The 23,720-nt window shown below is 46.1% G+C and overlaps 1 protein-coding gene across 1 annotated transcript in view; it reads left to right on the top strand.

Moving 5' to 3' along the window:
* Positions 1 to 23,446, top strand: part of Arhgap31 (Rho GTPase activating protein 31) — a 108,703-nt gene extending 85,257 nt beyond the window's left edge. The window contains exons 6-12 of the mRNA XM_051191483.1: positions 189 to 331; positions 2,718 to 2,916; positions 5,413 to 5,534; positions 11,360 to 11,422; positions 12,677 to 13,225; positions 14,662 to 14,942; positions 17,304 to 23,446. Of these exons, the coding sequence (XP_051047440.1) occupies positions 189 to 331; positions 2,718 to 2,916; positions 5,413 to 5,534; positions 11,360 to 11,422; positions 12,677 to 13,225; positions 14,662 to 14,942; positions 17,304 to 19,685 (3,739 nt within the window). The 3' untranslated portion in view covers positions 19,686 to 23,446. The remainder of the gene's footprint in view (positions 1 to 188; positions 332 to 2,717; positions 2,917 to 5,412; positions 5,535 to 11,359; positions 11,423 to 12,676; positions 13,226 to 14,661; positions 14,943 to 17,303) is intronic.
* The last annotated feature ends 274 nt before the right edge of the window (positions 23,447 to 23,720 follow it).

The raw sequence follows: 23,720 nt of genomic DNA, 5'->3' as shown, positions 1-23,720 counted from the left end.
TTATGAACAGTGTTTATAGTCTTGTAATGTAGACCATGTGACAGTGATCTCTATTCAGTGGGTTGGGAGACTCTCTCTAATCTGTCACGAAAGGTTAAAACATGTGGCCTGGACAAAAAGCCCACCACCCATGCTTGCTGCCTCCTATTATAAGGCAGAGTCATTCTGGGTGTGTTTCTTCCATGCAGGTGTAAAAAAATCGAAGCCACTATATACAATGGAGACGCAGCCTTTCTGGCAGTCCGGGTCCAGCAGGTGGTGATTGAATTCATACTGAACCACGCCGATCAAATCTTCAACAGTGGTGCTCAAGGGCCTCTGCAGCAGGATGGTAATGGTTCTCCCAGGGAATATGCCCCACACACCTAACCTCCCTTATTGCGCTAATCCCAGAGCCCCCAAATAAGTGAGTATGAAAGTGGAGGCAGGAAAAGCTGGCACTCCAGATCAGGCTTGGCTAATAGAGAGTTCAAGGCCAGTCTGCACTGTTCTATGAGGCTGTCTCAAACAAATACTAATAAGTGAGGGTGGGCTTGGCTTTCGTTCTGATTGAATATTGTATTGCGTGCCGGATGCTGTGTGTTGTTATCTGTGATGACTCACTGTTATAGTGCTGCAGTTACTGGTTGCCATGATGGTGTTAGATATGTACCTGTATGATACGGCAATGGTTGCATTTGCATGTGGATTTAGCAGGTCTCTGGTCAGGTGCATACATGGCCTCTCCCTGGAACGTAGTGTGGTGATAGAATGGGGACAATGTTCTCTTTCTAGTGAATTCTTTACTGTTTAAAGGTATGGGCAACATTCTTCTCCTTTGTGGCTTTCACCATGTGTAAAAGAGCCTTATGCCTTCGCCTTGAAGTCATAAGTGAGCAGAGGCCGTGTCCATGCTCATATGTAGATTTGGAACGCATTCTCTATGCAACCATTTCTCAAGTACTTTATCCTCTCCTGTATCAGGCACGAAGCATTCAAAAACATGGGTGTTGATGTCCTGCTAATAATGGTATAATGAACCCTCGGAGTGAACTAATCTATGCTGTTTGAACTTCTATGAGCTTCATTGATATATTTTAAAAAATCAGGAATCCTAGTCAATCAAAATTGTCTCAGCGACCATTTGTCACAAGATGATGGGCTTGTGGGGACCAGATTACTGTGCTTCATCTCTAGTCTTCCTGGTCTAAACAGTCTAGAATGTGGCTTTTTTTTTAATGCACTTCTAAGATGTCCCCCTGTGAGATCAATGCTGTTCATGAGAGTCCACACGGGGAGGGTATCCTCATGTGCTTTCTATTGCTGTGATAAACACGGTGACCATGGCAGCTTGGGGAGGAGAGGGTTAATTTCATCCTAAGACACACTATCCTTCATCAAGGGAAGTCAGGGCAGGAATGCAAGGCAGGAACCTGGAGGCAGGAGCTGAAGCAGAGACCATGGGGGTGGGGGTGTGCTGCTTACTGGCTTGCACCCCAAGGCTGTCCCAGCTTGCCTTTTTATACTCAAAACTGCCTAGGGGTGGCACCATCCACAATGGGCTGGGCCCTCCCAGGCCAATCATTAATCAAGAAAGTGCCCCAGATACCAGATACCAGTAGCTCTTTCACATACATTTATGATAATCAAAAATGTCTTCAGAGGGTGCCGGAGAGGTTGCTCAGTGGTTAGCAGCACTTGCTGCTCTTCCAAAGGACTGGAGTTGGTGTCCAGCAGCCCACAACTGCCTGTAACTCCAGCTCTGGCCTCTGAGTCCATACACTCCCACAGACACCTACATATAAACAACTTTTAATCAAGAAGAAGAAGAGAACATCTGCCAAGCCAGGCATGGTGGCTCACACCTGTAGTCATAGCCCTGGAGAGGTGGGTGCAGAAGGATCACGAGTTCAAAGTCAGCTTTGGTTACACAGCAAAATCAAGGCCAGTCTGGGTCACATAAGATCCTATCTCAAGAAAAAACAAAGTAAAATAAAGTGTCTCCAGATGTTGCCAGATGCCTTTGGGTAGAGTGAGGGGAGGGCTTGTAAAAATGCCTCGAGTTAAGAACCGTTGGCAAAGAAGGGAGAACCTTGTACATCGGCCATGCCTTGGTCTCTTCTACCCTAAAAGGAACACCCCAGAGGAGGAACCACTGGCTATAATATAAACACTCCAAGACAAGCAAGAGCTGAAGAAAGAGCCACCTCTCTCGGGGAATATATATACGATATATAAATGATCTGTCTGTCTAGAAACAGATGCCTAGGGAAAGTAGACTCCAGACATCCATGGCCTTAGACAATGTGTTCCTCAGCTGTGGGGGGAGGGGCAGCCACCTACTCCACCTCAGTCAAGCCACGTCCCTCACTGACCAAAGCACTTAGCAGAGTTTTCAGAATTAAAGACCCATGGCTGTACATCACAGTAATGCTCAGTAAACATTTGTGTGTGAATGAATGAGTCTATGAACAGACACTCCATGGGAAGAAAGTACAGAAAGCAGTTACCTCCAGATGCCCTTCTTTGCCCTCCACCTGTGCTGAGCAGGAAAGCTGACAGTTTCCTGTGTACAATCTCTGCCCTAGACTCCCCTGTGCCAAAGAAAGGCTGCCATTGGCATGCAGGCCCATCAAGGAGTTCAAGTGGAAGGCTATAGAGGAGATATCTGACTAGGCCTGGAGTTCAGACCTGCTCCCAAGCTGAACTCTGTTTTGGTTTGTTTGCTTTGTTTACAGAAGGCCGTATCATCACAAAGAGCCTGACGCTGCCAGCCCTGTCCTTGCCCATGAAGTTGGTAAGCCTGGAGGAGGCTCAGGCCCGAAGCCTGGCGACAAACCACCCTGCTCGAAAGGAAAGACGAGAGAACAGCCTGCCTGAGATCGTCCCTCCCATGGGCACCCTCTTCCACACAGTCCTTGAGTTACCAGACAGCAAGTAATTGGCCTTCTTACGGAATTCTGAAGGATTTGTGGGTGGAGGGGGACGAAGGAGGTGAGGCGTCCAGTCTCAGGGCCGTGAGTGATAGCAGTACGAGTTGGAGTGAAGCCCAGGTGGGGTACAAAGGGATGTTCTAGAAGAGAAGGGGGCTAGTGATGCCTTCACCCACTGTCCCTGAGTTAGCGTAAACTCTGGTCTCCTGCCAAAGACCCAGAGACCAGAGGCACCAAGTGAGTCATGAGTCTCTTCTACCATAGAGCAGACAAAACAGGCCTGGAGTTTACAGCAGTGTGTTGCCAGAGTAAGTACTTGCCTGCCTCCCCGTGACCTACATGGTAGCACTGGAAAGGCATAGGGATGAGCCTACGACAGAGTACAGGTTGACAGATGAGGCCACTCTAGTCAGGGAGTTCTTGGCAGCAGCACTTGGGGATGGCATTTCTGACTTCCTTGCTTCTTCTCAACCTGCCAGAGAACACCCTCCCCCACTTTCTGAGCCTGTCTAGATGCACTCTTGGATGTGTTCCTGCAGACATGTGTGGCAGGTGTGCAGGTGTGTGCAGGCCTGGGAACAGCTTGTACCTCAGACACTGCCTCCCGTTTTTATTTTTTATTTATTTATTTATTTATTTATTTTTCCTTTTGTGAAACATGGTCCATCACTGGCCTGGGGCTCGTGGAGTAGGCTAGTCTGGCTAGTTCATGAGTCCAAAAGATTCACCTGTCTTTGCCTTCCAGGCACTGAGATTATAAGCATGTACCCCCATATTCAGCTTTTTGACTTGGGATTTCAGATCCAACTCAGGTCTTCACACTAAGTGGCAAGCACTTTATTGAGTGAGCCATTTCCCTGATTTCAAAACAAATCATCATTGGTACCCATAAGGCATCTTCTTTCCTTGTTTCTCTGCCTACTCATTGTACCCCGCCATGGAAGGAGGCAGTGATTGGAGCCAGAGCTGTATACTGGCAGCAGGCAGTCGGGTGAATGCACCTTTTTATTAGCCAGTGTCATCCTTTCTGTTTCATGAGCCAGTTCCTTCCCCAAGATAGCAACCTGATTAGAGAAGACACAATCTGCCACCCTGGGTAACTAGAGGAAATTTGTACTGTAGGAATGACATACCTCAACTTTGCTGGGAAAACACTGGATCCTAGAGAGGACAGATTGTACCCCCCTTAGAACTAAGTGCGCAGCACCTTTCTAAATCAATACAGAATAAGACCCCCTCCCGGGGGTGAGGAAGGGGGGCTCAGAGGGACCATCTCCTGCATTTTCTCTACTTTTAGCCACAGTGCCATACCAGCCTAATATATGCTGCTCTATACTATACACCTCAAGGCTAAGTGCTCAGGCATCAAGCCAAGTCAGAGAGAAACCAACAAGTATGCAAACTCGTCTCTGACCGATCCTGAATACCTACTAAAGCAGAGACCCAGTGCTTGGTGGAGAGCCCTGTAAAGAAAGGGTTCCTTGTGAGAACCCCAAGTTCTGCTCTTCCCTCCAGCTTGGTGGACCTGAAGCAGGACTTGCCTCTGTGGTGACCCTTGGTGGTACCAGGTTCACAGGGGCCAGCCCAGTGCTGTGTTACCTACCCACATCCCCATCCCCAAGTAGCCTGGTAGGAGGCTGAGCAGGATGTACACTGACCTTTGTGCAGTTCTTTACAAAGACCACTGACCCAAGCTGGCAAGCCACAGTTTCTCCCCCTCCCCCCAGCAGCATCAGAACACATTCTTCTTCTGGCCTACTTTGTCGTCCCTTCATTTTGAGTTGTCAGCCCTCACCTCACCTGTGCATATCCTAGCCATATGGCCACCAGGCAGAAAGCACAGGACTGGGATCTATGGTCCTAATTGTTTATGTTGCTTGCTTGCTTGCTTGCTTGCTTGCTTGCTTGCTTGCTTGCTTGCTTGCTTGCTTGCTTGCTTGCTTGCTTGCTTGCTTGAGACAGGGTCTCTGTACATAGCCCTGGCTGTCCTGAAACTCACCCTGTAGACCAGGCTGTCCTTGAGCTCACAGAAATCCACCTGCCTCTGCTTTCCTAGTGCTGGGATCAAAGGTGTGTGTCACCACCTCTGGCTTCTTTGCTCCTCCCTACCAGATTTCAGAACTGTGTGTTTGCTTGTGATCCCTGAGTATCCCACTGACTGCTGCCTTTGTTTGCCTCCCATCCCTGCCTTTGATTGACAGCAGACTTTGTCCGAAGAGAAGGGTCTTTGCCCTTTGCCTTAACTTGTTTGAACACCCAGACAGGTTAAAGTCAGGTGCAACTTGGATTTTACAGGGAAATTTCTAGAACTATCAAAGCCATCCATGACTGAGACTATAATTGTAGTGTTCCCTCTCGATTTGCAACCACCGCCCCATGAGAGATTGAGGCAGAAATGATCATGAGCTCAAGCCAGTTTGGGCTACTGAAGACTCTGTCTCAAAACAACTCTGCCTTGAAATGACAAGTTCAACTCACCTGTATGGCTTGGTTATTTTAGGAGAAAGCTTTCCAGTAAATCAAAGTGGAAATCAATATTTAACCTGGGGCGTTCTGGATCAGACTCGAAATCTAAGCTGAGCAGAAATGGGAGTGTGTTCGTGAGAGGACAGAGGCTCTCAGGTGAGGATCATGGCTTCCGACACACCTGTTATTCTTAGTCGGGTTTCATACTTGATCACTTCACATTAACTAGTTTTAAAAAAGTTGAGATTCACTATGTTTTTTTTAAGTTGATTATGAATCAAGTATTCATGAAATCCCCTAATGCTATCATCACAACTGTAAAACCATTGTCAAAACAAAAAAGATAATGTTAATACAATACTATTAACTGGTTGATATAGCTCAGGAATCAGACTTAACCAATTGTTCCACTAATGTATGTTTTCTATTCCAAGTCCAAACCTGGGATTCATACTTCGTTTGGTTGTCATACATCCTTAGTCTTCTCTGAAGTAGAATCATTCTTTAGTTTCTCTCAACATGATGCTTTGGAAGAACACCAGCCCTTATTTTGTAGAATTGTTCCTCCATGTGGGTGTGTTTGAGGTTTTCTCGAAGTTAGATTCAAGTTATGAAATTTTTCAGACAATCTACAAAGGCTGTACTCTGCCTGCCTCTGGGTCATGCCAAGAGGTACATGATGCCAATGCTTTATTGTTTGTAGAGTTGTTTGGGTAACTTGGTTAAAGTTCTTTGTGTTGTGTATTTCAGCAGTACTGGTTAGATCTTGCCTACAACAGTTATTTCAGAATTTTCCCAAATAGCCATTGTTTATTAGTTGGAATTCTGCTATAAAAGATCTGTCGCCCTCGGTGTTGTGATCTTTAAATGGGTTGCTTCCCCATTGGGTTTATTTCTGAGCAAAGAAAAGAAACTGATGAAGGGAGGAATTGAAGGAACTACTACATAGTACAGAATCTAGTCAACCCTTCCTGAGTGTTGTGTCAGAGAAGGCCAAGGAAAACATCTACACTGATGTAGTACAAAGTGTGGATGCAGAAATACGAGAGTCAAATCTTTTCTGGATTCCGGTTTGTTTTTTTGTTTGTTTGTTTTCTTTTAAAAAAAAGCTACAAAGACAATTTTAATGACCAACAGTAAACTGTGAGTAAGCATTAGCTACTAGGTGATTTTGAAGAATTATTACATTTTAGAGTGTGTTAATGGTTCTTAGGAGGTGTATGCTCTAGTTGTACATAATGTGAAATGTCAAATAGCAAGACTCACTTTCAAATGATTTAGAAAGATCAAATACAAAGAATGATGCTAATAACCAACCATTGAAACTAAATGGTAGATTTAGAAGTCTAACTTTTATGAATGCTTGAAATATTCAGTAAGCATTGGGAAGAAATGAACTCCTATAGGGAAAATGAGAGGTAATCTCTAACTTCTTTATTCAGACAGTGATAATTCCAAGACAAAGGACAGAACATAGAATATTAGAAGCCTAAGTCCTGTTTACCTGCTGCATGGACATATGGTGGACAGCAGTCTTAGTGATTTCTACTATAAGAATAAATTTAGTCAGTGACAGAACTGACATTCCAATAGAGAGACGGCTTGGGGGACCTAACAATGGCTGAGTCTCCATTTTATCCTGCCTTCCTCAGCTGTTCTGTCCCCTTTGTGTCACCACCATCCTAGACTGGCGTCCTTGGCTGTGCTAATTTCTGTGTCGTTTCTGGTGGCTTGTTCATCAGGTCTCATCAAATGTCCTGCCTTGAGTCTTGCCTGGTCTCAGTAGCTTTTACTGGATCACAAGACCAGTTCCTGGGACTGATTAACCTGGATTCTGAACCAATCCCTGGTGTGAGGAATGGAAATTAAACCTCAGATGTACAAGAGCTCTGTAAAAAGGTCAAAGGGAACGGGATTCTGGGTAGACATCAGTAACAGTTGTGTGGTAAACACACCTTTCACCAAGTGCAAAACTATTCTAAATCTAAGTGACAAGAACAGAGTGTCACGGCATTCTGAACTGATACAAATAAGAAATTAGGATACTCCATGGACGGTGTTGGGGGAAAAGCAGCTACCAGACAGGAAACTCCTAGTCTTTGATAAGAAATTGCCTAAGCTCATCAAAGAGATGATTTGTTATGAAATGGAAGAGGCCAGAAATAAAAAGACAAAAGCCAAGAAAACAAAACGAACAAAGACGAAATAAATGATGGGCTGTGATCTTGAAGTAGGAAGAGTTCTACTATCCCCAGGTGATTTTTCAGAAGGCACAGATCCACAGTGCCACACCAAATGGTGGTTGATTTTGTGGTGTGTCATGTGCTCAGCAGGGTAGTATCCCGAAGTCACCCAGAGAGCTGTTCACAGCCACAACAGTTTCTCCTTGAGAGGTCTGTGGCAAGGGCTGAGTCTCAGTGATTTTTGAAAAACTCCCTAAGTAGTTCTACCATTCAGCCAGGGTTGAAAACCACTGGGTTAAGCTCTTAGAACCAACTGATTGGAAATGAAGCCAAGCCAGCTGAACCTTGGTGGGATGTAGGAGTAAAATGACATCGGTAAATGTCAATACAAGGGGGTCCTTGAGCGTTGCTAGAGTGACTATTGCTAGAGTGGCTGCTTTAGCCAGGACAGCATGTACAGCTAATGGACAAAATTCATTTGCAGAATCTGCACTCAAGGACAGGCCACAGCAGTCTATAATGTAATCTTCCAGTGTGGTCTCTGTTTGTGGCACAGAGGTTTGCAATACTTTTGTATGTGAATATGAAAGGGGGAAATCAGTGGATTCACATATGGAAACAATATGGTAAAATTCCCATGACAGAGGGTATTTAAATACTTTGTATGCATATGTGGAGTATGTTCCAGTGTGCATACATGTGTGTACAAATACATGTGCCCACAAATTTGGAGGCTAGAGGTTAATGCCAGGTGTGTCTTCCTCTATTGCTATTTGCCATGTTATGTTATGTCATGACGTGGTCTCTAACTGATCGACTTTGGCTAGACTGGATGACAAGAACCCCCCCCAACACACACACACACACACACACACACACACACACACACACACACCTGTCTCTACTCCCAATCACTGGATTACAAACACATGGTGTTAGTCTTGGCTTTTGTGTGGATGCTGGGGATCCAAACTCAGGTCTTCATGTTGCAGAGCCAGCACTTTCCCAAGCTCCCTAAGGACATCTTAAAAATTGATCAACCATGAGTAGTATTGGGAGTTTATTGGGTTGGCAGTAGAGAGCGAGACATGTTCAAGCATATTTTAAAAACTGAACAGATAAGAAAACATTAAAAAAAAGAGAGAGAGAGAGATTGTGACTGAACACAGATGCATAAACTTGGAAGCAAATTCCAGACGCTGGTTTCAATATTTAAATTTTGTTTTATATCAAAATAAACTCCTTTACCTTTGAGTGAAGGAATCATCAAAAGGCACCAAGGCCACAAAGGTTACCAGATGCCTGGGGGTGGGGTGACAGCTGAAGACAAAGCTCAGTAGAGTTCTTATCTGGGATGCAGGAGGCCCAAGGTCCAGGCCTTCAGCACTGCACAAACTTGGCATGGTAGTTCATGCTGTGATCTCAGTGCTCAGGAGGTAGAGGCAGAGTCAGGATCTTAAGGTCATCCTCAGCTGTAGAGTGAGTTCAAAGACAGCATGGTTTATATATGATCCAATTAAAAAGGGGGAGGCTAGTGGGTGGACCTCCAGGAAGCCAGATCAACACCTCCGGCAAAAATACCCTTTAAGTATAGGCATGAGCCAACAGATCCAAACTAAGCTTTTGTTACTGTGGAGAGGGTGCCTTGGAATGCTTGGATAGATGGAGGGGGCTGACTCGGGGTTACTTCATGATTACCTGGTCCTGGCCCTTTAAGGTCAACACATGGAAACCAGAGTCTAGAGACAGAGAGATAGAGGAAACAAAGGCAAAGCGTGTCTCAGAGTACACAGACCGAGGGACGCCAGCCAGGCAGCTTTAGGATGATAAATCAGTTTATGATCCTGCACAAACAAGCGCTCTCGAGGGGTAAAAATCTTGGCATGCTGTTGAAAGTGAGAAGGTTGAAGGCATTTGAGAGCTTGAGTGAAGCAGAGGCCTGTCCTCCCATGTGGCCAAGTCAGAAAATCCCCAACCTGGGGAGGCCAACTGTCTACATCAGAACCTCTTAGAAGAGGAGAGTTTGGATTCAGGGGAGAAAGCGGGGGAGGGATGCAGAGAGGGTTAGAAAGAGGAATAAAAACAGGCATGAGTTATTGCCCAATTTGAGTTAGTGCCAACTCCAACTGCTTCTTGTGGAACAGCCTCCGTTGTCTCCTGTGGTGAGCACTACTGATCATAACAGTCATAAGCAGTATGTTTTGTTTTGTTTTGTAAAACAGATTCCCACCATGTACCCCTAGCTGGTGTGGAACTCACTGTGTGTTATTTTTAATTGAGTATTTATTCTTGTTAGAACAACACAATTTCTTTATATTCATTCCTCATTTAGTCTCAACAACTCTGGTATCTTTTATACATGAAAAAGGTATGATCTGCTGGGCACGGTGCTGAAGGCCTTTAATTCCAGCACTGGGGAGGCAGAGGCAGGTGGATCTCTGTGAGTTTGAGGCCAGAGGTGACTCCAATGGGATCTGTGTAAATCCAGAGTTAATTTAATGACAGTTAGTCCTGCACTCCTTACCTTCCAGGTTCTTGTCTTCCTCTAGCAAGCTTGACCTGGAAGGAATATCAGCCCTAATCCTGTTTCCTTTGCTGTAAGAGAATCCCTGAGGCTGGGTAACTTATGAGGAATAGTAGTTAAAAGTTCTACAGGTTAGGAAGTCTAACAGCATGGCCATGCTGGCATCTTCTTGACTTCTGATGACTTGGATGTGGTGGAAAAAGAATGGAGACACAGAAATGTGGACCAGAGAAGGGACAGACTCTTGCAGCCACTATCCCACTCCATTAAGCCATTAAGCCATGTGTGAGGTCTCTGCCCCCATAACCCAACACCCCCCCCCCAATTCTGATGTACTGAAGAGCTAAGTTTCCAACCTATGAACATTTTGGGATCAAACTCCTACCACAGTGCCTGTTCCTGTGCTGGTGATGGGTTCTTGACTCATTTAAACCAGTAACTTCCCCAAGCCCCATCTATGGTAACTTTCAGTGATGCATAACATACACCAGGTGCATTGTCTGTGTTCAAAGAGATGCCAGTGTGGTAGGGATCTGGTCATTGGGGAGGTTTGTGGGTGAGGAACAACCAGTCTACAAATTCCATGGAGCATACATAGCCTCTGGGGAAAGCTGATGGAAACACTCTAGACCTTTTCTCTTGATATACCAGATCCCTGATGTGCTAGATATGGTTGCAGGCAACAATCATGCCAGACAAGAGAAGTTTCCAGGTTCCTTAGAGTCTACCCCATGAGTTCATCTGGAGTACATTTTTAAAAATATTTTTATCATTTGATGTGTATGGATGTTTGTCTGAATGTATGTCTCTGCACTATGTTCATGCATTGTCCTGGGATGTCAGAAGAGGGCGTCAGATCCCTTAGGACTGGAGGTATAGACAGTTGGCAGATGACATATGGGTGCTGGAAACCAAACCCAGGTCCTCTGAAAGAGCAGAGCTCTTAACCACTAAGCCATTGCTCCAACTCCTTGAGCACTTTTTATGCAATTATACTGGATTCAGGACTTCTCATCTGACAAATTACAATTTACCTTTGTTTGTAAGGTATTAATAAAACCAATCTGTGCCCTCTTGTCAAAAGGTCAGTCCTCATTAGGAAAGTATGGAGATGTAGAATGGATGGGAGGCAATTTTGTAAGGAGATAATATGTTATAGCTACTTGAAAATTTCCTGAAAATTTTTCTCATATGCTTATAGCCTGACCTATTGTGTTCAATGTTTCTGCTTGATATGCATTCATCAGGGGTATTTTTTTTCCTCTTATCTTTAGTGGAAAAGGCTACTATCCGACCAGCTAAAAGCATGGACTCGTTGTGTTCAGTGCCTGTGGAAGGTGAGTGTCTTAAGTTATTATTCTACTGCTGTGAAGAGACACCATGGTCAAGGCAACTGAAAAAGGAAAGCATTTAATTGAGGGCTTGCTTACATTAATTGCTTACAGTTCCAGATAGTCAGTATCATCATGGCAGGGAGCATAATGACATGCAGGCAGATGTGGTGCTGGAAAAATAGCCAAGAGCTTTAACTCCTGATTCGCAGGCAGCAGGCAGAGAGAGAGAGAGAGACGGGGGGGGGGGGGGCTTTTGAAACCTCAAAGCCCACCCCACTTATGTACTTCCCTCATCAAGGCCACACCTGCTAACCCTTCCTAATCAGTCCACCAGCTAGGGACTAAGCATGCAAATATATGAGTCTACATCGGGCATCCTCTTTCAAATCACCACAGTGAGGTTCTACCATTAGTGCCCAGCCACTCACCTGCAGTTCTGTTTATACTGGACCACTTAGCCCCAAACCACTCCCTGGCTCTTCTCAAATAAGACCTAGAACCTTCCTTTCTCCAGCTTTCCTCTAGCTGCAGAGACCACAGGGACTTTTCACTCAAAATTAGACCACATTAAAGGTCAGCAAGCTAAAACTAAGACAGAGGGAACCAAGACAGAAAGAGCCAAACACTGCTTTATTCCCTGTGATTATGTGTCTTGAATTTGTGAGTTTCCTGGCCGTGAGTTTCACACAGCTTCCGTCATCATTTTGAACTGTTGGCTTGTTCGTGCCAGTAAACACTGATGTTCTAGGGTCTTCATTGCTGTGATTAAACACCAGGAAAAAAGCAACCTGGGGAGAAAGGGATGTATATCTTACAACTTTCTCAGAGACGTCAAGACAGGAACTGAAGTAGAGGCCACAGAGGGATGCTGCTTACTGGCTTGCTCAACCTGCTTTCTTATACAACCCAGGATCACCCGTGCAGGGACGGCACCATCCATAGTGAATTGGTCTATCCCACATCAATCACTAAACTATGAAAATGTCCCACAGGCTTGCCTCTAGGCAATGTAATGGAGATATTTTTCTCAATATAAGAGTCACTTTCCCAAATGTGTCTAGGTTTGTGTCAAGCTGACAAAAACCAATCCACTGTAGTTGATTGAGTATTCGCTGCTAGCAGTCCAGGCCTTGGTGGACGAATTGCTCGAATCTCTTCCACTTTTTGTTTAACAACCATCAGGCCCAGGAAAGTGCATTTCCAGGCGTAGTCTGTGCATATCCGGGATGCTAACCACTGCTTGATCTTCTTCACCAGGGAAAGAAAGCAAAGGAAATTTCAATCGTACAGTCACCACTGGTGGATTTTTCATTCCAGCCACAAAAATGCACACGAGCAGCGCTGGCAGTTCCTGTGATCTCAGCAAGGAGAGTGAATGGGGTCAGGAGGGGATGCCTGCTGGGGCTGAGGGGGGCTGTGAGGTGAGCGGTCAGATCCGGCCCCTGCCTGAGCAGCTGAAGGTGTTCCGCCCCATCGGGGACCCTGAAAGTGAACAGTCCGCCCCGAAGCTTCTGGGGATGTTCTACACCTCCAGCGACAGTCCTGGCAAATCCGTCTTCACCAGCAGCTTGTTCCAGATGGAGCCTTCACCGCGCCACCAGCGAAAGGCGCTCAACATCTCGGAGCCCTTCGCAGTGTCCGTGCCACTCCGCGTATCCGCGGTCATCAGCACAAACAGCACTCCGTGCAGAACACCCCCCAAAGAGCTGCAGTCTCTCTCCAGCCTAGAAGAGTTCTCTTTCCAAGGTTCAGAAAGCGGAGGATGGCCAGAAGAGGAGAAGTCCCTGGGAGCTGAGTCTTTTCCAGGTAAAATAAGAGCAGGAGGGTCTCCCTCCATTGCAAAATAGAACACCAGGTTTGAACCGGCTTAATAGGATTTGCTGGACAGTGTGGTGAGGTTATTGGGATGGTGGGCTCTAGGGCCAGAAGGGCTATTGCAGACCCATGCTCTGCCATGGATTTTCACCGAGTTTTCTTAATGTAAAAATGCTGATGTTGATAACTATACCTTCCTTGTAAGTTTGTGTGAACATTTGCTTAACACATGCAAAGATCTCAGAGCAGTGTCCAGTATGTAAGTACTCAGCAAATGTTACTACTTTATTACCATACATGGTGAGAACTCAGGAGAAAAAAGTCATGGGATGCTGAGCTAAAGAGCTGGAATTGATGGACTGGTATTTCTGGGTGTATTTTCTATTCATCCATCCCTCCTAATTTCTATGTTATATCTACAAAGAATAGGGCTAGCAGACCCAGCCATGGGAAAGTACTTCCTTAGGTGTGATCACAGCAATCACAGAGTAAATCTGAGGGTTCTCACACACCAAGGCTGATACTCTCGGAACTGTATCCATGGTGAAGGGAGTTTTGTTGTTGATCCAGGTTTCTTCCCTTGTTGCCAGGCAGGTGGTCTCCAACAAAGAATCCCATTGTCTCAGCCTCCCTAATGCTTGGTACAGGCATGAGCCACTTAGAAAGGATTCTTTTGACCAATGGTCCTAAAATGGTATAGGGAGAACCTCAACAGAAAGGTTTGCTTGCTAACAGTCAAACCAACAGAATGTTCTCTTTCAACCGACATTGATGCATTTCAGTACCTCCTGTGTTGCTGGGCATAATCTAACTGTGCTACGTGTATAATCTCACTTCTCAAGACCAACCCTCTGAGGTATGGGTAATTATTATTTGATAACCTCCATTTGCTTGTAGAGGAATAATTTCCCCTAAAGTTCACAACAAGCAAGTGTGTTGGGGGGGGGGGGGGAGAGACCAAAACATTGCAATTGCAATTCCTAGCACATTAATCTCAAACCTGAACCTGAGTGTGTCAGCCAATATTTGTTGGTGTTGCTTGGCATGACAGCAACACAGTGTTCAGAACCAAGACCGCCATGAAGTTGTGCAATGCAACATGGGAGGGCACTACGAGAAACATCTAAGATTCACTGTCCATTTCATTTTGAATTCATTCTGGCTGCTGTCTATTCCGACACATTTCACTCATACCATGCAGTTACTGCACATTCAGTTACATGACCTCATATTCTGGCACAACCTACAGTTTATACAGTTGGAGGACCACGGTTTCAAGGTCATTTGAGATAATCTGGAATGTATGAGACCCTCTCTCAATAGCTCACTGTGAAGCAGGGCTAGGTGGTGGGACAGAGATGGGAGGGTGCTGCAAGTGCCTTCCTGAAAAGAACGCTTTGTACTGATCCCTCACATCCTCACCGCAGCTTCTGCGGCTAAGACGGCAGCTCCCGAGGACTCCATGCCAGAACCTGAAGCTCTGGCGACAGCGGAATGTAGCCAAGGCCCTCCCCTGGACCCAGGTACCCAAGTGGAGAGGAAACCCTTGGAAATATCCCTGGGATCTCAAGGGATCTCAAGGGCACCAGAGAAGAGGCCGAATGCAGAGACGGTGGTGAAAGAGAGCCTGGGGACTGGGCAGCTGAAGACAACCACTCCACAAGATAGCCTCAAGGCCAGGACCGAAGCAACGCTTCTCCATGACATGGTAAGGTGGACTTTGCCTCTTCCGGCCACAAATGATACGGTTTAAAGCAAATTGTTAAGGGATGTTAAGGGTTTCTGCAAGAAAGACTTATTTCATAAATTTACTTTTTTAAGTTTTTACTTTGTATGTGTGATTACAGCCGCATGTGTGCCACAGGATGTGGAGTTAGAGGACAACTTTGGGGAGTCCGTTCTTGCCTTATTTGTTAAGGCAGTGCCTCTTTTGTATTGCCTCTGCTGCACTATGGACTGCAGGCTGACCAGCCCACCAAGCTTGCAAGCAGTTTCCCTCTTGCTACCTCTTATCTCACCACAGGAGTGCTAGGATTTCAGATGAGCCCCACCATATCATTAAGCTTTTTATGTGGCCTCCTGGGATCAGGCTCAGGTCGTCAGGTTTTCAAGGCTAGCACTTCAATCCACAGAGCCATCTTCCTAGTGTGTGTGCGTGCGTGCGTGTGTGTGTGTGTGTGTGTGTGTGTGTGTGTGTGTGTGTGTGTATCTTTACAAGTCTCACTTATCAGGCAGGAATGCTGGCATACACCTATGAACCCATTACTTGGGAGATGGGAACTGAAGGACCGTGGTTTCAAGGTCATTCGGGATAATCTGGGATGTATGAGACCCCATCTCAAAACAAACAACACAAAAACAAAACTCACTTCTCAGCCTGTGGTTTCTCTGCAGCAGGCTTCTGGGAGGTCCAGGAGAAACCATTCAGCTCAGATTTCCAAGGCAGACACAACTCTGTTTCTGACCCATAAACCACTGACATATTCTTAAAATGTAATGACACTCAAGCCTAGAAGCATCACAATGCCAGCTCCTTATATCCAAGTCCCAGGCATGATGACCATTCATGAACCCCATTCTCTTTTCTCAGTCAGCTTGGTGTTTGTCCGGGCTGTCTATAAAACCTGAGAGGTTTCAAGGTTTCAGTCCGTGTTTGAAGAGAAGTTCAAATCCAACACCAAACCTTATCCATTCTTTAGGGGTAGAGTTTTCCCTGGGTGTTTTTATGGGATGTCTTTACATAAGTGTGAGGAGTTTTTCTGGGGACACCCAAGGAGAAGTCTTGCATTTGTAAGAACTTTGACCAGAGGCATGCGCTGAGAGATAAAGGAAGCCTACAGCATTTTAACTGGCTTCCAGAAGACACCAAGAGGACCATGTGCAGGGAGTTAGGACAAAGCTGAGGTGACATGGTAGCCTCAGGAGGGCTGAGAAAGGGTTCCCATGAAGCTTGTTTCTTTTGAGGTTGAAGTCTTATGAGGAGAGCCCCAATACAAACGACAGTACTTTGAGGAAGATGACATTTGTGCTGTGAGAACTAGGGTAACTTCATTAGCAAGTAAAAGCATCATCGGGTCATTCCTTCACTGAGCACTTGTGCTAAATCCCCACTGGGTGCTAAGTACTCTACTCTCCTGAGCAGTAGGGTCACTACAGTGGCCAAGACTGTCACCACTGTCCTTGCAAGCCTCACAGGGAAAAGTCAGTATCCAGGGTGGAGAGGTGAGGAAACATGACAGGGTTTCTTGGTAACAGATCCATGAATGTAAACGCTGAGCAAAGTAAGGAAACGAGAAAAAGGCTAGTTGGACAAAACAGAACTGTTCACACAGGAATGCAGTGAAGTAAAATTCAATTGCTTTGGCCTAGTAATACTGGAGAGCTTAAAGAAATAAAAGGGAGAATGGGGGCTAGAAGTGTAGCACATGTAACTTCATGTGTGAGATCCTAGATTTAACCATGAGTCCTCTACAACTAGAGCCCGGAAAGAGATGAGAGGTCAGCAACACATCAGACTTTCCCAGAAAGACACACCTCCACTATTGTGTGTGTGTGTGTGTGTGTGTGCGTGTGTGTGTGTGTGTGTGTGTGTGTGTGTGTGTGTGTGTGTGAGAGAGAGAGAGAGAGAGAGAGAGAGAGAGACCCTGAGATGCTTCTCCTTACAACAGAATTGCATCTTGAGACAAGAAAGGCTGGGGACATAGCTCAGTGGCTGAGCACTTGCTGGGTATACAACGCCATGTGCTAATAAACTGGCTGAGAAAAGGAGGTCAGCAATAGATCATGTTCTGCTGTAGAGAGGATTGGATTTCCATTCTGGTCTACTGAATGATGTGGGTCAACGAGCCTAGTAGTTGCTAATATCTCCTAGGGTGTTGAAAAGGTTACACAGGAGACACCTATGGTTACTACTGGGGCTGCCTCCTTCATTGGCCAGAGTACAGCATCACTCCATTCCCTCCCGCTCACTGGACACTTGGCAGATATCGGTACCCAGAGTTCTGGGCTCAGAAGTAACCAGCTTCTTCTTCTTCTTCTTTTTTTTTTTTTTTTTTTTTTTTTTTTTTAGGATGAAGATGACCTAGGTCACACTCTGATCTGGCCTGAGATTCAACAGGAACTGAAAATCATTGAGTCGGAGGAGGAGCTCTCGTCATTGCCACCCCCTGCTCAGAAGACAAGCCCAATCACTGAGTTAGGTCCAGCACCATTTCCCTTCCCAGAGGCATCTGGGAGCTCGCCCTGTAGCTCTACACCTCTGCAGGTGTGTACCAGGGACTCAGCCAATCAGAGCACACAGGGGGCTGCCATTCTTGCCAATAGAGGGAATCTGGAGCCTGTCTGCAGCCTCCCTGAGTCAGAGTCTAAGCAGGGACTCAGCCCAGACCCAGCCAGTCTAGCGCCTCTGCAGATACTTTTGTTTGAGAAGGTGTCTTCTCCAGCTAGGATAGATATGGGAGGCCCAAGAAATCTCTCCCCTCCACTTCCTCCTGCTCCTCCACCTCCAACTCCTCTGGAGGAGGAGCCTCGAGTCTTGCTGTCAAAAGAAGGAGGCCCTGACAGGGAAGATGCATCCATGGATTCCAGGACAGATCCCTACACAGAGCAGCCAAACCCCCAAGTTAACCCTAGCCCCCACCAGAGAGAAGAGGCCATTACAAGCCCCAATGAGAAGCAAAATGCAAAGCCTGCTGCTCCTGAGAGCAAAGGCTCTGGTCTCCCAAGCCCAGCAAAGGAGGCTGAAGTTGCCCCACAAGAAGAGGGGGATCCCCCTCATGCAACACAAGAGCCTTCAGACTGCGACGAAGATGACACTGTGACAGACACTGCTCAGCATGGCCTGGAGATGGTAGAACCCTGGGAGGAGCCCCAGTGGGTGACCAGTCCCCTTCATTCTCCCACCCTGAAAGACGTGCAGGAGTCCCAGGTGCAGTGCCCCCAGGGCCACCGATTGGAGAGGAGACTTTGCCACAGGCCCAGCCTTCGCCAGAGCCATTCTCTGGACAGCAAAAGCAGCGGTAAGAGCCACTGGACTCTTGAGATTCACTTCTCCAGCAGTTGTGCTAATCTTGAAACAGAGAGGAATTATGAGCCTCTGCAGCCCCCGGCAGCCAGGGACAAGAGTGCTGGATGGGAGGGAAAGGCCCTGAAAGCCTTCAGAGAGTTCTCTGGCCTGAAAGGGTTAGAGGTTCTTCCCAGCCAGAAGGGACAACCTGCTACACCACCCAAACCAGTAGAAACCAACTTCATCAGTCTGGCAGAAGGAAAGGAGCAGGGACCACAGCTGGAACTCAGCAACCCTCAGATGAAACACAATGATGTTCCCGGGCCAGAAGGCAGCGTGGAGAGTTCGCCTAGGGCTCAAGACAGCACCTCACCTGGGGAGAACACCCTAAAGTCACAGCCTACGAGCACTGAGTGTGGACCCTCAAAAGGGAAACACAGGCCTTCTTCCCTCAACTTGGACTCTGCCACACCCATCGCTGACCTCTTCCGACTTGAGAATGGGGCTTCGTTTAGTTCACCTGGAATAGAGCTCTCTGAACTAAGAAACATGAAGGTCACCTGGACGACCTCCTCTCCCTGTAAAGTAGCCCCCTGGGGCTCCCAGGACACCCAGGACCTGGACATTGTTGCCCATGCTCTGACAGGCCGCCGGAACTCAGCTCCGGTGAGCGTGTCAGCTGTGAGAACCTCCTTCATGGTCAAAATGTGTCAAGCCAAGGCTGTCCCTGTCATCCCACCCAAGATTCAGTACACACAGATCCCACAGCCCCTGCCCTCTCAGAGCACAGGGGAAGGTGGAATTCCGTCTCCAGAGAGGAACCGTGAACCTGGTTCAGCCACGGAGAGCCCTCAGAAACCCACCAAAGATGATCCTCCCTCTTCCCTGGAAAGCACAGAGGAAGAGCAACCAAAGCAAGAGGCAGGAGCCTTTGCATCCCAGAGGAAGGGCAGCACCACATCCTGCACGTGTGAGGGGTCCCTCTGCTCTCCGGAACCAGGGGCATCCAGTCTGCTCTCCACACAGGACGCAACCGTGCCTTGCAGAAAGCGCACATCAGAGACAGAGCCATCAGGAGACAACCTTCTTTCTTCAAAACTGGAGCGAGCATCTGAGGGTCCTAAGCCTTTCCACAGGTCAAGGCCAGGAAGACCTCAGAGCCTAATCTTATTCCCCATCATGGACCACCTACCCTCCTCATCCACAATGATAGATTCCAAGGTCCTGCTGTCCCCTATCAGAAGCCCCACTCAGACAGTTTCCCCCGGCCTTCTCTGTGGGGATTTGGCAGATAACACATGGGTCACACCAGAAGGGGTTACGCTTAGGAATAAAATGACCATCCCCAAGAATGGCCAAAGACTAGAGACTTCAACAAGCTGTTTTTACCAGCCACAGCGGAGATCGGTGATTCTGGATGGAAGAAGTGGGAGGCAAATAGAATGAGAGCAGTTGCCCTGCTGGTGTCCGCAAAAATGTCAGGTTCATCTGGTAGTCTAGGGCCGACTGGCCATTTTCCAAGCACAAGTTAGCTGACTGGGGCTTACTTTGGCCTCTGACCACCACCTCTCCCCTACTTGTCCCATCTCTCCCTCTGTTTTTGACCATGCGTGAGTTCATTTGCCAGAAGAGTAGTCAAGGCAAGGAATAAAAGGTGAGATTTAATAAGTCCACAGGAGCAAGTTGGGAAGGTTAGGCGAGGGAAGAGGACGGAATGCTTGCCTACAATGGAAATTGGGGCTCGTCTGTAAGTCACATTATTCCTCCGTTACCATTACCTATTACTGTCAGGAGCTGGCTGTGTTAGTATCCCTTGAAAGAAAGGAAAATCCTTTGCCCGAGTCAGAAAAATCTTCCTGTTTCGATAGAAGGCTTCTTCGTGCTTTTTGCTATTGTCTTTATAGCATGTGTTCTTTTACAACAATTTTCTAATTAGCTCTGTAAAAGTGTATTCCCCCTCCCTGCCCCAAAATAGAAGCAGATCTGAAAATGCAAACTAACATGCACTTAAGCTATCCAGGTGGGGGAACTTCCTGGGGTTGCTGCAAACCTGTCTGAGGTGATCCATGAACCACGTAGAAAATCAGAATCAGTACTCCAGAGCAAAGCCCCAGATAGGCACCACCCACGAACAATTCCTGGCGCTGGCCTTATTGTGACCCAACCTTCCACTGTGCTGAGCTCTGATTAACAAATCCATCAGCTAGGCAGACTGAGGACTGTGCTAGGACTGGGAAGTCATATAGGTATGCAGGAGAATTGTGTTGCGCTTCCTTAAACGTACCAGAATCCAAGTGTCGTTACATGTCCTAGAGAAAGGCCTCACAGGAAGGCACAACTTCATTATAGACCTGATGTGTCTAAGTTGGTCAGGTATTAGGGAGAAACATTCTAGAAACTCTCCATCACTAGGCTGTCTGGGCCTAGTGGGACAGAAGAGGAGGCAGGGAGGAGCCCCGGCAGAGTGGCTTCCCTTCTTCTCTCACCATTACTCAAAGGCAGATTTAAGAAACTCTCTGTGTCCTAAGTCCCCCTATCCACTGTCCACCTAAGCCCTGATTTGCTCTTTGACATTGTCTAGACACAAGCAGATGCTGGAAGACTTCTGTGCTTCCCTTCAAAGGCTTAATGGGGAACTTCAGACTCCAGCCTGGCTGTTCTGTCCAGAGCTCAACCATCCACAAGTTTCTCAAAAGACTAGCAGTACCTCTGGGCTCACTCCACAGTCAGAGTCAGCCCTGGACTGAGTAGGGGCTAAGCTGAAGTCAACTCCAATGGGGATGTGGAAGCAGATGCACTATCCCAGATTTCAAGCCCTCCTCTCCCTCCCTGGTTAACCTTAAGGATTTGAAATCCTGACCTATTCCTTTTAAGCCAGAGCCTGGGACAAGGAAAACTAGTAAGTTAACTAATGGGAATGAGCCCATGTGAGGTAGCAAGGAAAGCAGGTAATAGGTCTTCAGTCCTTGCTCTCCCATTGGATGAGGAAAACATTGAACCAATAGCCACTGAGATGTCAACCCACGAGAAGTCTTGGGACACAGCATTTCCCCCTAGTCACAAAAGGTGAAGAAATATGGTGTGAAGAGATGAGCAAGGCTGGGAAGATTTGAAAAGTGCACTCATGCCCTATCAAGCTTCCTGCCAGCTTCAGGGTGCTTACAGTGTGTTTTGATAATGACTTGTTCTGGTGAGAATGTGAGACAAAAAGAGCCAAGTACTGAGTTTTCTTAGCCAGCAGGACTTGGAGGCTTTACCATCTCGGTGTCCTGCTTCTCAAGTGTGGTCCCCTTTTTGATGGTCTTAGAGCCTATCAACTGTCACACACATATTCATAAATGTTATGGGCTGGATGAGCCTGGCATTGAAATTGTTCCTCAAGATGCTCTGGGGTCACTCACCATTTGACCACCAGCTGGGGCTCTCATATGGGACTCCTGAGAATGGCCAGGTAGGAATCAGACTGCTTGCTCCCATCCAGGTTCTAGGAAAGTACAGCTGTTGTCAGGACCTGCTGATGTCCCAAAAAGAGCAGGAGAGTCATTCCAGAGCAACTACCAGTCTTCAGCATGGGATAGCTCATTTTAAAGATGGAAGTTCAAGCAAAATGCATACATGTACCCTTTTTGGCATATTATTGTTGCTTAAGACAATAATCCATATTTATTTACAAAATAGTCCTCCCAGGACTTTCTTCCCCTTTTTGGCCAAAATGGAGTGGAGAAAGAGCATTTAATTTTTATTTTCTAGTTTTAGAATATGAAAAGATCTGGCCAAGACATCATTATGAAAAATACTATTAACTTAATCCATGCCTTGAAATTCAAAGTAATGCCCAAGTTAAAATTCTGGCTTTTCGGGACACTAAGAATGACAATGTCAGCATTGTACTCATCAAGTACTTATCAAATGCTTGGTAACAAGGCACTAGTTACCTTAGCACTCCTAACACTGTTGAGGAGTCTAATAAGTAAACAGGGAGGAATGCTGGCCAATCAAACAGCCTGAAACAACTGGGAGCAAGGTGCAGACCACCCTTAGACACCAAGAAAAGGCAGGAAGAGCAACTAGCACCTTTCAGTAGGAATGCTAACAGTATTCAAATGACCTACTAATTTTAAATAATCTAATTAAGCAAAATTGCAAATCCAATAAAATATGTCAGTGAGACACTTGGGTGTTGAGAACTTTGTTCTTAAAGGTCAAAGTGAAAATGAGTATTTCTGATAGTTTTCATGATCCTCATTGTTTGTAAGGTCTAACTGTTGGATGTCTTCTCATAAACCAAGTAGGACCAAGCTCCACACACCTTAAGAAAGGATTCGAGAGACTTCGATCATCAAAAAAATGAGTTCATTTCTGTTGTTGATAAAGTCACAGATAGGTCCAAGACAAACTGTTAACTTCATGTAGTGTTCAGCACACAACAATCACATTTGGCTGAAATTGGGTGGGTAGGTCATTTGTCTACCAAGCCTTGTGTTCCTACCTTAAGAAGCCCTGAAGAATATAAGATTTGTCTAGGATTGGGATGGAAGAAGTTTCCAGTAAGCCAACTCCTGCTTACATGGATTAGGACTATCTTCTATCATAGCTGGCCCATTTGATGACAACATGCATCGTGGGATTTGCTGGCCAAGATTTCAGGCATTTCAAGGAGGAAGGCCAGGTCAAAATGTGTAATGACAAAGAAGGTGTCCTCCTTTCCTAGCCAATCAGAGGTGGAAGAGGGAGTAAATGCACCTTTCTAGGCAAGAGGAGAAAGATGGCAAAGGGTGATTGGCTGAGACCAGCACCAGTCCAGGCAGAATAAAATGATTGGCATACAGATTACTTAGCTTGAGGTACATGAGCATTGCAGAGATTGGTTTTCAATGTGGTCAAAAAAAGAGGTAACTAATGTAAGAAGCTATGAATCCAGTCATGTGCATCACTGGATGAACCCCAATGCTTTGAAATGATGTAATGCTATTGTACTTTCTGGCTTATAATTCTGCAAAGTAAAGCACTTTTTTTCAAAGAACCCTATTGGCAGCCATATGATTGATTGCAAGCTGTTTTTGAACTCTACAAATGTTTCCAAAGATATAATCAAAATGTTTTCTATTCATGAAAAAATATATTAAACATACCCATAGAGAAATTTAAGTGTAATTAAGATATTGTTATGTTTTAAAATGTACTCTAATAAATCATATAAAATTTAATTCTTGGGATGGAACTATTGGTTAAAGGAGGACATGGGGGTTACCGAAATCAACACACAAACATAAGTCATAAGACATCAGTCACTGTGCTAGCTTGTTCTGTAGGACATCATTTTGTTGTTGTTGTTACTTCAAGATCAGATTTTACAAATCTTCCACAAATTTTGGTTTTTCAGGGTTTGCTGGAAAGATGGTTCAGCAGTTGAGCAGTCTGTGCTTCCAAAGCACCTAGGTGGATTCCTAGCACTCAATTGGTGGCACACAGCCTTCTGTA

Source organism: Phodopus roborovskii, unplaced genomic scaffold (genome assembly GCF_943737965.1).
Source record: "Phodopus roborovskii unplaced genomic scaffold, PHOROB, whole genome shotgun sequence".
In the NCBI taxonomy this organism is placed as follows: Eukaryota; Metazoa; Chordata; class Mammalia; order Rodentia; family Cricetidae; genus Phodopus; species Phodopus roborovskii.
The sequence above is the reverse complement of the archived record's forward strand: the minus strand, read 5'-3'. Positions and strand labels throughout refer to the sequence as shown.